We start from the raw sequence: 15,917 nt of genomic DNA on the forward strand, positions 1-15,917 counted from the left end.
GCTCTGGCTAGGACTTCAAGTACAATGTTGAATAGGCAGGGAGTGAGTGGGCAGCCTTGTCTAGTCCCTGATTTCATTAGACATTTTTAAAGGCACTTAACATATTATAAACTGTAATGTGTTAAGCATTCATAGGAATGAAAATATTTTTGATGCAATCATCAGTTGCCACAAAAGTATATTAAATGTGTTTCTGGTACCAGATATAATCCTAAAATTGAAACAGCACCAACCATCTATATACTCACCTGTGTTTGGGAATAACAAGGTTTTCTATATTAATGCTAATTAAGCTAGCTCAAGGCCTCGTGGCTAATATTCTTAATATTGGCATTTAAAGCTTAAAATTACTTAAAGTAACAAACTTCGTATGGACTGAAACTTTAAGGTTCAAGATGACTATTCAGTCAAAATATGTAAATGCCTACTGCTCATTCTAGTTATGCCAGATGTCAATTAAAGTGTAAATGAAGAAATGGTCCCTGCCCTGAGGACAGGTAGGCTCACTGTGAGGGTGAGATCAGTCCATTCAGGACTGTAAATGGCCTGGTGGTACTGTGCTCTGCTCAGAGGAGATGAGGAGGATTACACTGTAAGGGGAAGTGAGGGTGTGGTTTACAGAGAGCTGGCCTGAAAGTCATCGAAATGCTCTGTTAATATGATCCATCCTCTGGGGAAAAGGGAGCAGTGTTTTCAGGAAAGTAGTACAAATTATCTTATACTTCAGAAAGAATTCTCTACAGAAAACTAATTTGGGTGTGTAGACAAGAATAGTAGGAGGAAGGAAACTAGTTCTGATTCCAAATTTTCAAGAGAGGCATGGATAGTCCTCTTATATCGGGACTCTAAGGGACAAGTCAGCAAGTGACCTCAGGACGTGTTATGAAATGTAGACATGCTGATCCATGATAGAGAACATGCTCTGTGTGGTCACTCGCCAGCAACAGGAAAAAATAGGGATAACCGCTTGTTTTCTGAGTGGATTTAAGATCTACTCCCCAGGAGACACTATAAACCTGGTCAAAAATCTGTGGCTGAAAAATAACAGATCTGAAAAAAAAAACCTACCACTAATATTTTGCTAAGTAGACATACTATCTAACTGCCTTCTCCTGGATTTTTTCTCTCTGTTTTAATGTGTTTTTAAACTTTATCCATATGTGTCTGTGCCTGTGTTAATATATGTCATGTATGCTCATGTACCCACAAAAGGGAGAAGAGGGCACTTGGTCTCCTGAAGCTGGAGTAAAAAGTATTCATAAGCTACCTGACATAGTTGCTAGAAATCCATTTCAGCCCCCTAAAAGAGCCATGCATTTTCTTTCTCAGTATTTTAATTTTTCTTTAAGATTTATTTATTTTATTTATTGGCCTACTTATATGTGTGCCTAGTGTGCTCGGAGGTCAGAGAAGGCATCAGATTACTTGGAACAGGGAATTACAATTAGTTACGAGCCACTGATGAAGATGCTAGGACCAAATGCAGGACCTCTGGAAGTGCAGGGGGTCCTCTAAACTGCTGAGCCACCTCTGCATTCCCTGCCACTACTTCCCTCAATACTGACAGACTAGTGCACGTCTCTGCCCACATCAAAGAAGCCTCTGCTTCCATTGAACAGCGGTTAATATGGAAACTCACACCAGGTCAACGTACAGAGAATAAAATTTTATGGAGTGCTCAACCACACATTAGATACCCACACTCCACCCTCTTCCCTCAAGACTTAGGACACAATGTAGAAGAGGGGGCAGAAAACTTGAAAACTCCAGAGGACTGCTTCCAAACAAGTAGCTTATGGACATGGCAGGATGGATACACTTATGAACTGTCAGCAGCAGCGGCCTGCATGGGACCTGCACAACCCAAAGCCAGTCAACAGGCCAACCCCGACTGTGAGAAGCTGAAGAGAGAAGAGCCAAGTTTTCTTCAGGGTGTAGTACCTTGTAGATTACTGGTTCTCCATTCATGCCCTGACACCCGTGCACACATGGGTGGCATGAACTGGACTCAGTGGGTTATAGTGGGTTATAGAGAAAAAGAAATGGATGACATAAAGTTTGGGGAGGATGGGGTGAGAGACGACCCTGGGGAAGAGAAGAGGTGGGTGTGACCAAAACACACTGTGCACATGTATGAAATTCTCAACCAATAAATAAAATTGTATTTTTTAAAAGGTAACTTCAGGAGCATACAAGTCTATGGAGGGAAAAGGTCAGCAAAGATGATGTGGAGAGTTTGGGCAGTAAGGTGTGAAGAAGACTGTGCTGAGGGCTTCATGGTTACCAGCATGGGAGCACTTCTGTTCTGCCAAGTATCTCCTCCATTCTCCTCCCAGCATCTGTGCATGTTATCTATGCCAACTGTCAGTATGACTTCATGATGGACATCATTCTGAGGGACAACTGACATCTGAGGACAAGTGTAATGCACTCTAAACAGTTCACTATGATGGCTAATAAGAGAAAGCTTAAGAAGCAATCGTTTAAGGAAAGGACCTTATGTAGATAGGAGAAGGTACTGGCTTGGGATAAGAACCATATTTTACTGCTTTTTGACCTAAATAGCTCCTTTTTTTCCCTGGTCTATTACATGAGACCTAATAAACAAAGAGCAAATCAATTTAATTCCAATATATTGAATAGAATATATTATATTAAATAACTATATATTATATTAAATAATTATATACTTATAAATTATATACTTAATTATACATAATAAAATAATTATTATAATACATAATATATTTTGTTTTTTACTACATAATATTTTATTATATGTATGATATATTATATAATACTATATATATTACAATCTACTTTTTTCAAAGGCAACTTGAAAATACAAATAGAGGACTACTTGGCTATGAGGGCTTTTTGTTCTTGTTGCTTTGTTTTGTTTTGAAGAAAGGCCCTCTCTGTGTATCCCTGCCTGTCCTGGAACTCACTCCATACACCAGATTGGCCTTGAACTCAGAGATTCATCTACCTCAGCCTCTGAGTGCTGGGATCAAAGGCATGCAGCAGTACCACCCAGCTTAGGGGGGGTTGTTTTTGTTTTTACATAACAAATAATTGTGGAATTCTGTAAATTGTGGTCATTCATGTCTACTAAAATTAGGGATTTCCTATTATCCTGTCAATAAGTTGAATTACAATTTTATTGAGAATATTAAATAGCCATGTGTTTCTATGGTAAATCTCAGATGACCATGATGAATGGATTTTATGTAATCTTTGTGTTTTATGTATGAATGAGTCTTTTATGTATTTCTAATTCCATACAAAAGTTCTACTCAGTGTTCTCCGGGCACCCTCACCTTAGTCTATACCTTTCTTCTAAAGAAAGTGGAAGTGGAAGCACCTCGCTCCTTATCAGCATTACATCCTCTAATCTCTATCTATGTGCGGTCTTAAATTCCCTTTCTTCTCTTTGAGTAATAGTCTTTTGTATCCACATCAGTGTTTCCTTGATTTTGTTTCCTGAAAGAATTTTCCTGCAATTCATACCCTATTTCCTACAGATATTGTAAAATCCACAGGTAGAGACATCTCCTTTTGTCTATGAGGAAGATCTTAACAACAAATTCCATTTCCCTGTCAGAACATGCTCCAGGAATGGAGTCCTGTGAGGCAGAGTCTTGTGACCTCAGTGTCTTCCTACTGTGCGATGGTTCTTGGAATGTGTTTTTGTGCTTCTCCCAGGTGCCATGGGCAGGCATGACATTACTTCAGATTACTCATTCTTGTTTACTCGAATTACTTAACTTAATCCTTTATATAAAACAAAACATGTTTTTGCCACACGCTGCTTGTCCTTGTCACTATATACAGCTTGGACTCATGAGAACTTCATTCAAGGGACCTGCCTTAACCCTCAGAGTATAAACTGTCTGATGCTCTGGATAAAGTTGACTAGTGTGTAAGACTTCAGTCAGCCTCATTCACCAGCTCTATTCTCCCAGGTCCCACCACGTCTACAGTGGTAACGCTTAACTAGCTTTTTTTGACTGGGCCAGTTTTGTTAAGCATAATTTAAGTGCCAATTTATTTTAATAACTAAAATATCATGAAGTAGATTGTAATATTGATATGTTATCTTTCAATATTCATGTAATTTTTGGCCACACTCTTCAATATTCAGTGTCAGTTACTGACATTAGTAACTCTAAGGGTTTTCTTCATCAATCTAGTGAGTAGTATATCAATTTTAATCATTTAAAAGATCTTTTCCTTCTGCTACACTTCTCTACTACACCTGTGTTCTGCTTCTTTAGCTTCTGTTCTAGTTTGTTTCTTTTTTGCACTTGCTTTGCTTTAGATGTTGTATGGCCTTTTTTTTTTCTTTTTTTCTTTTTTTTTGTAGTCAGTGTGTAGAATATATAGTCATTATATTTGTATTTTTATATTTTAATAAAAATATTAATGCAAAAATAGCTCTCTTAGCACTACATTATGAAAATACACCAAAATTTATATATTGTATTTTCATTTTCAACCAGCTTGACATATTTTTATAGTCCCTTGTGTTTTGTCAATGTGACACAGCTTAGGTCATCTAAAACGACAACCCTGAGAAAAGGCCTTCATCAAGCCAGGCTTTACACAAGTCGCTAATGCATGATATTTAAATTAATAACAGATATGGGAGGATGCAGCACATCATGTTCCATGCCAGGCTTGGGCAGGAGGTCCTAGGCTTTATAAGTCAGCCAGTCAGATCAGCCATGGGGAATAAGTAATAAAGTGCTTTCTCCTAAGGTCTCTGCTTCAGTACCTGCTGAGCTTCTCTCAACAACAGACTGTGTGATTAGTATTACTTGAGTCAGATAAACCCTTCCCTCCCTGAGCTGCTGTTGGCCATGGTGCTTATCACAGCAATGGAACGCTCACGAATACACCAACTATGGCCATTGCAGTCTCCTGATGCTCGCAAGGGTCCTTTTCTAATTCTTTACACGATATGTATCTGCATCTTTACTTAAGGGAATTTCACAAAGTCAGCATAGCCTTGCAACTTCTTTTTCTTTCTCATTGATTTACTCATTTATTTGCGCAGTGTGTGTGTGTGTGTGTGTGTGTGTTTGTAGCAGGTCACAGTACTGAACTCATGTTGTCAGCCTTGGTGACCAGCACCTTCACTTACTAATACTGTTGGGACATCTCACTGGACCCAGATCATCATTTTTGTGTGCTTTGAAGATCTCAAGTTAAAACATCAAACTTTAAAGTGGGAAACAGTTTAATATCAGATGTGTTTTCAGGTTACTCTTTTCCTATCTGCTTTTCTTTACTGACCCTCAGCTCCTTTGGTTCTTACTTCCCAACTTCTTCTGGGTTTTTTGTTTTGCTAGGTTTTTTTTTTTTTTTAGAATATTTAACATTATAGGCTAGACTTCTCTGTACTGGTTTTCAATGGTTCCCTAAGGAAATGTTGGACAGTAGGACTTTCTGGAAATGTCATGTAATCTGAGTTGCTGGATATTGTAGAACAATACTAATTACCTCTGGTTCTAAACAATGAAGAAATGATAAGTACGACTGTGTAATTAAGATTATTATCAGTATTTTTGTTCTTTGAGAATTTTACACATGCATATAATGTATAATGTTAATATAATCAACTCATAACCCAATCCATCCCAAAACTCCTCGAAGACCCACCCATATGCTGAACTGAATTCCCCTCTTTCTCTCATATTCATGTTTTGGGTTGCTTTTGTTTGGTTGGTTTTTGTTTTGTTTTATTTTGTTTTTTCATTTACAGAGTCCATTATATGCTGCCCATATATTCAGGGTATGGCACCATCCACAGGAACATGACCACAGGTGCAGAGGCCACACTTAAGGAAGCTGACACTCCCTCTCCAGAAGTTACCATCTGTCAAAAGCTATACACAGGGTGGGGGTTATAAGCTGCTCCCTCCTCCATGCTTGGATGTTCACTGGTTTAATATTGTGCAGGCAACTGCAGCTACTTCGAGTTCATGGGTTCATTTATACTGTCACACCTACAAGATGCTTTCTCTCCTTCTTGACTTTTGGGGTTCTTTGGATCTTTCTGTCCACTATTCTGCAATAGTCATTGAGCCTTGGGAGGAATAAAGTTTTTTTATTTTATTTTTTTATTTACTGTATATTTAAATTACAGCATCGGGACCACAACTTACCATATTTAATGACAAAGCTGAAGAGAAGGACCTGGGAGATACAAGAAAGGGACTGGAATTCAAATACATGTTTTAATGTACTTCATTATATGTTGAAGCTGTAATTATATACTAACTGTAACTTAAAATAGAAAAAAATAGAACCAAAAGTGAGAAGAGCCCTGTGGAACAACTAGGATTTCTAGGTGGGTAATAGATTTGTTTAATACTATGAATTGTCATTTTGGGGATGTTTTAATATGCAAACTAGGAAAATGTATAATTTTTTCATGAGGAAAATCAATCCTATTTATATTGATATTCCCAACGCAAATTCAAATAACTTGAATAAAATTCCAGCAACCTTAAACTTGCATGAAAAATATACCATACATATTTATAACCTATACCATTGTACTGATTTATGTTATTCATGAAGGATTCTGTAACTGTGTGGAGCTATATAGGAATGGGCCCAACTGTCATGATGATGTGGCCACATACTCTACCTCTATAGTGTTACCTATCTGCAATCCCCTCTTCCTGTCTGGAAAATCCAAACTTCTACCTGGAGACCATCCTTTGCTATATGTGAAGGGTGCATATACTGGCAGGAGTTTTCTCTGCCATTAGCTAATCTAGGTTCTGAATATTAGAGGATGTTGCATTAGTTCTGAGCCTAGCTGATTTGGTTAACATGCTGATCTCCAATGCCACCCATTTCCCTGCAGGTAACTAATTTCCTTTGTCTTTATGGAGGAAAGAAACTCCATATACATCTGTTGCATTCCTTTACTGACAGACTCTTATGCTGAAGTCTAACCTGGCTAAAAAAGCAACTCCACTGTCACATAGACATCTGTTGCATTCCTTGACTGATAGACTTACGCTGATGCCTAGCTTGGATACTGTGAATAACGCCATAATAAACATGGATGTGCCTGCAGCTGCACAAAATAATGGTACCATAGCTCTAGGTTTAGTTTCCTTATAAACCTCCATAGTAACTAACACACATAATATCTAATGTCATTTACACCTGCACAATGCACAGAGCTTCCTCTTTCCCTGCATCCTTGACAACACTTGTTTGGGTCATTTGTCCTTATTATGACTGAAGTGAGATGGATCCTCAGTGTGGTTTGGTTCCTATTTTCCTGATGGCTCAAGACATTGAACATGTTTTCATATATTTATTAGCATATTTTTGTCTCTTTTAACAACTATCTGTTTAGTTCATTGGACTGTTTCTGACTGGACGATGAGGCTTTGGGGATTTTAAGTTCTAGAGTTTTTTCCATACATTATGGATATTAACCTCTGTTAGACAAAAAGCTGCCAAAGATTTTCTCCCAGTCTGTAGGCTTTCTCTTTCATCTTTGCTTGTCTCCTTTACTGTTCAGATTTTAAATATCATGTGACTCCATATGTCAGCTTGGCTGGCTCTCCAGTAAGTAACAGTTAACTGCCTGTTTTCACCTCCCCTGTGCTGGAACTATGATCGTGTGCCATTGTGCCTGGTTTGGAGAATTTGATTTGGGATTCTTTGGTTTGTTTTTTTTTTTTTTTTTTTGGGGGGGGGGGGGATATTATAATTTTCCAAATTTTTTTTATTTTTCCGTTTATTTATTTATTTGCAGTTAGGGAGGAGATGCCACAGCATGCAAGTGTCTAAGGTCAGAGAACAACTTGCAAGAATCCGTTCTCTCCATTACCACATATGTCCTTGGGGATAAACTCAGATGGCCAGGCTTGGCAACAAGCACATTAACCCACTGAGGCATCCCACTAGCCCCATTCACTCTTGTTTCTAATATAGATTCTAGGATCAAGCTCAGGTCCTTGTGCTTACAGAGCAACCACTTTACCAACTGACATCTCTCCCCAGCCTCAGAAGGTACATTCCAGCACGCCCAGCACTACTAGATAGAAGATGAATTTTGGGGACAGTTACATAGACTGGTGGTAAGCCACAGAATTACTATAGTTTACCCATATAGCTTATAGTCTGGGAAGTTATCACATCTCCTTGTAAAACCTGCTTTGTGGTGTTGTCCACACCATCTTCAGCTGCCAAATAACCCTAATCTTGGAATTCTGTTCTACTAGCTTTCTAGACTATAAGTTACCATCCTTAGGAGATCAATGGGTACTTTTCTTGAAGTTAAACTCTGTAGCCAGGATTGATGGCAAAAACACTTGGGAGGCAGAAGCAGGAGGATCTCAGAGAGTTCAAGGCCAGCATGGTCTACATAGAGAACTCAAGGCCAGCCAGGGATACTTAAAGCAACCCTGTCTCAAACAAACAAGCAAACAAACAAACACTGCCTATTAAACAGACTATGAAGCAGGAGCATCCTGCAAGGCACTGTCCTGCATTTACTGCCTGGTTTTGGTCCCTCAAACATTTTTAACCACTTCATTTTTAAATTATTTTGCTAATGTTCATGTATTATAGAAAAGTGAAACTAGCCTAACATCCCAGGGGAAAAAGGAACTTCTGAAACAATGGGGAGTATTTTAAATAATTTTATGGCATCTTTCAACCAAAAACTGTTCTGGCTTCCACTGCAAGGAATCATTATTTTAACCAAAAGAAATGAGGTGTTCCATACAGGAAAAGGCATTGAATTTTAACAACAGAATGTGTGAGCATTTAGAACACACTGCCTCCCCCTGCCCGCGCCCAACCCCCTGCTCCACTCTCCCCAGAAGCATCTTCCCTCTGCTGTTCACCTTTGCTCCATCCCAACAACCTCATCAGATTCAAACCCAGAGGGCAAAAAGCTTCCTAGGCAGCTGTGATCCTGGCTTATGTTTGCTTTAGGGATACCTTGTTTTTCAGAACATACCTGGCATGTTATTACCCTTTATTAAGAAAGAAAAAAATATATAATAAAAATAACATGAAGGGAAAGTATCCTTCCAATATATTTTTACAAAGAATCTTGGTATTTTACAGTTCACTAACTTTACTTTTTAATGAAAAATATCTTGAGGTAGTAAATGAGAAAGAGTCCACTTAAGATTAAGTTTGCTGCTTGTTTGTGACACTGGTAAGGTTTATGGAGTCATTTCTGCTCCTCAGTACCCTTCAAGTCTATGCCCATGACATCATACAGCTTCTTACCTTCTGACAGCTTCGGTCAATTGGGTCCACTGGGGTAGCTCTGGGATGAGTTAGCCTTACATCATCTCTTCCACATTCAAGGTTGGACCACAACTCAGTTATAAGTGCACTAATAAAGCCTAGGAAGAAATGTTGCTTATGTCATGTTCATAGTATCATTTATACTATAGTATGAAATAGTATAATTGGAGTTAAGGAAAAAAGTAAGATTATGCTTGTAAAAAAATTTCCTCACAGAGGAAAAATATTTGCTTCTTATATAAATATTAGTGTAATCTTTACCCTTGATAGGAATGGTACTTGCTATTGTTACTAAATGTTTAGAATACCTTATCTCCTGGATACTATAAAGAATGTGTTCAGGAGGTGGAGAAAGAGAAAGGAGGCATCACAAAGTAGGGCAGGCATCCAAGGAATTTGTTCACTTACTGTAATATTCACTTAAAATTCCATGTTTGAAACAATTCTGAACTTTGCTTCAATGCAACCTTTAAATTCTCTTGAGTCAAATACTATCTCACTAAATGAAAATGAATATTAAAGCTGACTATTATTGCCTATAAAAACCTAATATCTAATCATAAAGTCAGTATGCCTTTATTCTTAACTACATTCTAAATTTTTTTCCTTATACCCACAGAAAACTATAGACCTCATCCCTCATCAAGGGAACTTCCCTTTCCAACAAATGGAGACTCTTAAAGAAAGCCCCAAACAATCAAATGCAGAGTGGTGGAGCCCCATCCAAGTGAATACATCTACAACACAAATTCCACATACAGGGCTCAGGGTAGATAGCAGAAGACGTGGTGAAAAGACAGGAAGAACCTGAGCTCAGGGTTCTTCAACCTAGTCACAAACTGAGAAGTAGAATTTTAGAGGTAAAAATATTCCACAAGTTTATCATGCTAATTTTCTGTTATTCATCTTATTTACAATGATCACATTTTATCTAGTTGGGGAAAGACTTGCCTGAATTCTGTAGAGCCACTGCACCTGCTGCTGTGGATGCCACCTGTACAACCAAGACTTCATAGCCAAACTTCTTCTGCCTGTTGACCTAACATAAAGAACACAAGGAGAAGCAAAGGGCACAGCATACTGGTTATACGCTATGCAGCCTTACAGGAACAGCCACTTACTGTTCTTCAACAATTAGAATACTAGAAATTTCTTCTAAGTGATGACAGCACAGAACAATGAAACCCTTACAGTGAATTAGTACCAATGTAGTATTTGTAACCATTTTACTTCCGGTTTGAATTTAAGCCTAGCTCTTTAATTTTAATGAGTCACTTAGTCAGGCTAAGTGATTATGATTTGTCTCATGCACTAGCAGGGGTGTGATTTTTCCCAGCTGCAGAGAGTTTAATTCTAGGGTTTCTGGCCAGGGTATAAATGGGACAGTCCAAGAAGGCCTGTGGAAGCACCTGCTCCTCCAGCTGCTGTTGATCCCTGCTGATTCCTGCTGGTACATTTCCATTGATGAATTGCTGCATTGCTGATTTTCTAGACTGGTGGGTAGTCTGACAAAGACTGGACTTGCCCCATGGTACCTAAACAACAGGAAGTAGCCTATAGAAGTCTATGTCTCCTTTTCCCTCTAATCTTCTTTCTCTCCTACCTAGTGTTGCAGGGTTGGTAGGGCTAGGATGCAATAAGGGTTGAAAGGGAGGTAGAGGTATAAGAACTCAATAAAATAGCTAAACACAAATACACAACAATTTTCCTTGGATAAGAATCCATTGTTCTGCAGTGAGTGACACAGATGACCAAGAAGATAAACACCTATCCTTCCTTCCCTGCATCTTCCTCCCAAAGAGCACCCTACTCATGAGTACCTCCCACAGGCCCTGAAAATTGGATTATTTAGTAGCCCCATGCTTTGCCCACTTCCCAGATATTGTGAAAATGGAGAAACTTATCATAAGTCAAAGACACTATACTAAACAAGGTAAGTCTTCAGACACATGGTCATAAATTAGAAAAGAAGAAATCTGAGTTTTAGTCTGACCATTATAACTAGACAGCTAACAGATCCATAAACACACTGTGTAACTAGCCTGAGCATCCACTTTTTCTTTTACAAAATTAAGAAAGTAGCCTAGGTTCCAGGCTTTCTGGGAAAATATCTGAGGAGGTAAATGGTGAAAATATCTGGAACAGCAAAGCACATTAACATGTGATGAATATGCTAATGAAGAGATATGGGTAGTAAATTCCCCATGTCAAAGGAGCAGTCTCTTCTGGGAGCAGCCAGGGCAATGCAAAGAATATTAGGTTTTGAAATTTACAGACATAAAAATGACATCTAATTCTAGATATATCATGTAAAGACATGCGTGCCTGATGTGATGCACCTGAATGAAGAAAATGTGTGTGAACTACTGGCATGTTGTCATGATGATAGACAGTATCAACACACAGGAAGCCTTCATGATGATAAACAGTATAAACAGAATAGGAAGCCTGAACAAGTAATGAGTATACAAGGGCAGTTGTAAGCTTGGTTATGTGTGGAGGGGCGTGAGAGACTCAAAATAATATAAAGACTGTGCAGGAAGATGTGTGTGTGTGTGTGTGTGTGTGTTACATGTAATAAACTCTTAAATGTGGAAAGTTGAAGAAGGGAAATGTGTACACAATGAAATAGAACTAGAAATCTGAAATGATATTAGAATAAAATAAATAAGACAGAGTAGGAAACTCATAAAGATGGATATGGTAAGTATGCCACAAGTTGAGAAACAGAGGTAACTATCAGGCAGAGACAACAAAAATGGTTATTTATTTTCTAATATTTTTAAACAAAGGAGGAGATTCAAATTTAAGAGAGTAGAGGAGGAGGCACTTGACATCAGCAACATAAAATATCAAAACACGTTAGGAAAGAATGGATTCCAGGCCTGGCTACATCAGCAAAGTGCATGCTATATAGGCATGAGTTCAATCTGCCTGAACTCACATTTGGGGATGAAGAAAGGCAGGGGAAGCTGGGCTCAGTAACACAAACCTAGCATTTCAACACTGAGGAAAAATCAAGGTCTCTAGCCTAGCCCCAAAATTAGTGAGTTCCTATCTCAAAAAATAAGATGGAGCTCTTTGCCATCATGCAAGATGGTAGGTGAAAAGGCTGATGGGTCAGACACAGAGAAGGCTAAGGCACTCCTATAAAGGACAACCCAAGGATAAGGAGCCAAAAGGGAAGCCCTATACTGCCAAAAGGCTGTAATGTTGATTAGAGGACCTGGAAACACTCACAGTCTGCCATGTATTCTAGAAAGGTCCTGACAGGAATAAACTACTAAGCTGCAAAATCTTTTTATCTCCCCGAAATTTTCCATTTTTCTTTTTTTTTCTTTCTTCTTTTTTTTCTTTTTCTTTTTCGTGTTGTTGTTGTCTCTTATTTATTTATTTATTTATTTATTCGATTTACATCCCACTTTCAACTTCTGGTCAACCCCTCCCACAAATCTTCCCCCAATCCTCTCTCCCCTTCTCCTGTGAGTGGGTGCCCCCCCAACAGACATCACCCCACCCTGGCACATCAAATCGCTGCAGGAATAGATGCACTCTCTCCCACTGAGGCCAGATTAAAAAGAGAAAAAAAAATTTTAAGGGGTGGGTCTTGCCAACTGTCACAAAAGCAGTTTATAGTGACAAGAACAGAAATAAAGACAGGGTTAAGCTTTGCAAGATATGTTCGTGTTATTTGGCCAGGAAGTACCAAGGTAGAAGCTGCACACACACCAAGTCAGCTGTGATCATCCCCAATGGACCACCATGGGGATAACTAAAACAGATTAAGCAACTGCTTTGATGTCTGGGACTGGACCTATTTCCCTCCAACTCTTCTGCACAGAACACACCAGAAACCTGCCATGCCCACCTCCACAAAAACTGCTATCAGTGATGTGAAAATCCCCAAACACCTTGCTGATGTTTACTTCAAGAAGAGGAAACCTTAGAAGTCCAGGCTCCAAGAAGGGAAAACTTTGACAAGGATGGTGGAAATACAAAATTTCTAAGCAGGATAAGGTTGACCAGGAAGCTATAGATTGGATGGTTTGCAAAGGTCAGGCTATTACTCTGCTCTAGGGATATGTGAAGTCCTTTCAGACTTTAACAAATGCAATGTATCCTCACAAACTATCAGTCTAAATTTCTTGGCAAAAACCTAACTAAAAAGAAGATACAGTTTTAAAAAGTGGAGAGCAATTTAGAAAGCAGCAGTAATCAACTTTAACATCCATGGAAGCATTGCAACACACAGACACATACAGAGAGAAATACACACACACACACACACACACACACACACACACACACACACACACCAGCCTTGATCCTAGCCAAAATAAAGTTGTAATGCAGAAAAATATCCACAAAAGCAGAGCTCAGATCCAAAAGACCCAGATATGTCTTTACTATGACAAAAAAAAAAAAAAACACAAACTCAATTACTTCAGACTACTTTATTAAATAAATTACCTTGTAAGTTTTATTTAACAGTAGAAATCCCTCTAAGGGGAAGTTTGTGTCTTTAAAATTCCTGAGGCCTAAACCCTCATGGGTACATACATTTATACATAATAGCATTTTTCCCAGAAATTCATATGGAGTACATATGGAAGTATTATATCATGTTTATAAAACATCTGGAAAATTAACTGAATTTTTCAATTCCATCTGGCTACTTGCAATTTCAAAACACAGGCACAGACACCAATATCTACTACCTAAAGCTTTCCTTTAAAAAAAAAAAATCAAGTGTTACAATGCAACCCGGGATATTAACTGAAACTTAGTAAACTCGTCACACATGGAGAGCAGAGTGATGCTCTCAATGGCTTTTACAACAACAGTCCTTTCTCTTAAAGCAGATGGCAGTTCATACCTGTGGCTTTTTTGCATACTGGCTGAGCATAAACGTCACACATTCATTGATGGCTCCTGTTCTCTGAAGAAGCAGCAGTCCTTTGGGGGTGGCTGCAAAATTCAGTAAATCATCCAACAAATTGTCTTCCCAAGCCACACTGAGACAGGAAAAGGACAGTAAAGGAACACTTAATACTCTCAAACACAAAAGACTTAGGATCAGCATGGACAATAATAAAACTGACAGTATACATTGACTGCAGATTACTCCATAGATATTATGAGATGAAAAGGGTCTGTGTACTGGCTAGTTTTGTGTCAACTTGACACAGGCTGGAGTTATCACAGAGAAAGAAGCTTCAGTTGGGAAATGCCTCCATGAGATCCAACTGTAAGGCATTTTCTCAATTAGTGATCAAGCAAGGAGCTCCCCTTGTGGATGGTGCCATCCCTGGCTGGTAGTCTTGGTTCTATAGGAAAGCAAGCTGAGCAAGCCAATAAAGAACATCCCTCCATCGCCTCTGCATCAGCTCCTGCTTCCTGACCTCCCTGAATTACAGTCCTGACTTCCTTTGGTGATGAACAGCAGTGTGTAAAATGTAAGCTGAATAAACCCTTTCCTCCCCAACTTGCTTCTTAGTCATGATGTTTGTGCAGGAACAGAAACCCTGACTAAGACAGTCTATGAGGATTTTCTCACTTCTACTCCGACAGCTTCCCATCAGTGAGTATTCACCTCAGGAACAGCACATTGACTCAGTTCTCGGTTTCTCTTGATTCTGCCGCCTTTGGATCCCCTGCACCTCAACTTCCATTGTTTTGTGCATTCTTCTTATTAAAGTATTTGCTTTCTCGTGTTCTAAAGCCTAATTCACGTGGTTTCTCTTATATTTTCATAAGTTTTTATTTTATTTGGAAGTGAATAAAGCCATGCTTTCTTAGATCACAATTTTAAGACATAACTTTTGCAGAAGTAAAAAGAGAAAGAAAGAAAGAAAGAGAGAAAGAAAGAAAGAAAGAAAGAAAGAAAGAAAGAAAGAAAGAAAGAAAGAAAGAAAGAAAGGAGGAAAGGAAGAGGAAGAGGAAGAGGAAGAGAGAGAGAAAGGGAGGAGGGAGGGAGAGGAAGGAAGGAAGAGAAAGAAAACAGAAACTGTAGAAAAAATTGAAGACCACTATACTCCATAGATATATTATATTGCTCAATTAAACTTTTAAAATAGTATTTCCTACAATTGAGAAAAATATATAATTTGTTTATGAAATAAAATATCATCCAGAGTACGAAGAAAGTTAACTTAAATCACAGAGATCATGCAAACTGTTAACATACAAGCAAAAGCAACCCAATAAGGACAACATGTGTTAGCCCCAGCCACTCTACTGTAGATAATAAGATCTGTCAGTCCACACAGTCCAGAAGGTACAGGAGTGATAACTTCAAGAACTGATAAGAAATGTGTGCCTGTCCCGACATTGATATACAATTAAACTACTTAAGAATAAGAATCAGTCTGGCGGTTCCTCAGAAAATTGGACATAGTACTACCAGAGGATCCCGCAATACCTCTCCTGGGCATATATCCAGAAGATGCTCCAACCGGTAAGAAGGACACATGCTCAACTATGTTCATAGCAGCCTTATTTGTAATAGCCAGAAGATGGAAAGAACCCAGAGGCCCCTCAACAGAAGAATGGATACAAAAAATGTGGTACATTTACACAATGGAGTACTACTCACCTATTAAAAAGAATGACTTTAT

The 15,917-nt window shown here is 38.6% G+C and overlaps 1 protein-coding gene across 2 annotated transcripts in view; it reads right to left on the reverse strand.

The window, feature by feature from the left end:
* Positions 1-15,917, reverse strand: part of Tbc1d32 (TBC1 domain family member 32) — a 213,273-nt gene that overhangs the window by 116,252 nt on the left and 81,104 nt on the right. For both annotated transcript variants that reach the window (XM_029482691.1, XM_021174643.2), the window contains exons 18-20: positions 14,177-14,315; positions 10,252-10,339; positions 9,280-9,398 (exon numbers count right to left, since the gene is read on the reverse strand). In XM_029482691.1, the coding sequence (XP_029338551.1) occupies positions 9,280-9,398; positions 10,252-10,339; positions 14,177-14,315 (346 nt within the window). The remainder of the gene's footprint in view (positions 1-9,279; positions 9,399-10,251; positions 10,340-14,176; positions 14,316-15,917) is intronic.

This window comes from Mus caroli, chromosome 10 (assembly GCF_900094665.2).
Source record: "Mus caroli chromosome 10, CAROLI_EIJ_v1.1, whole genome shotgun sequence".
In the NCBI taxonomy this organism is placed as follows: domain Eukaryota; kingdom Metazoa; phylum Chordata; class Mammalia; order Rodentia; family Muridae; genus Mus; species Mus caroli.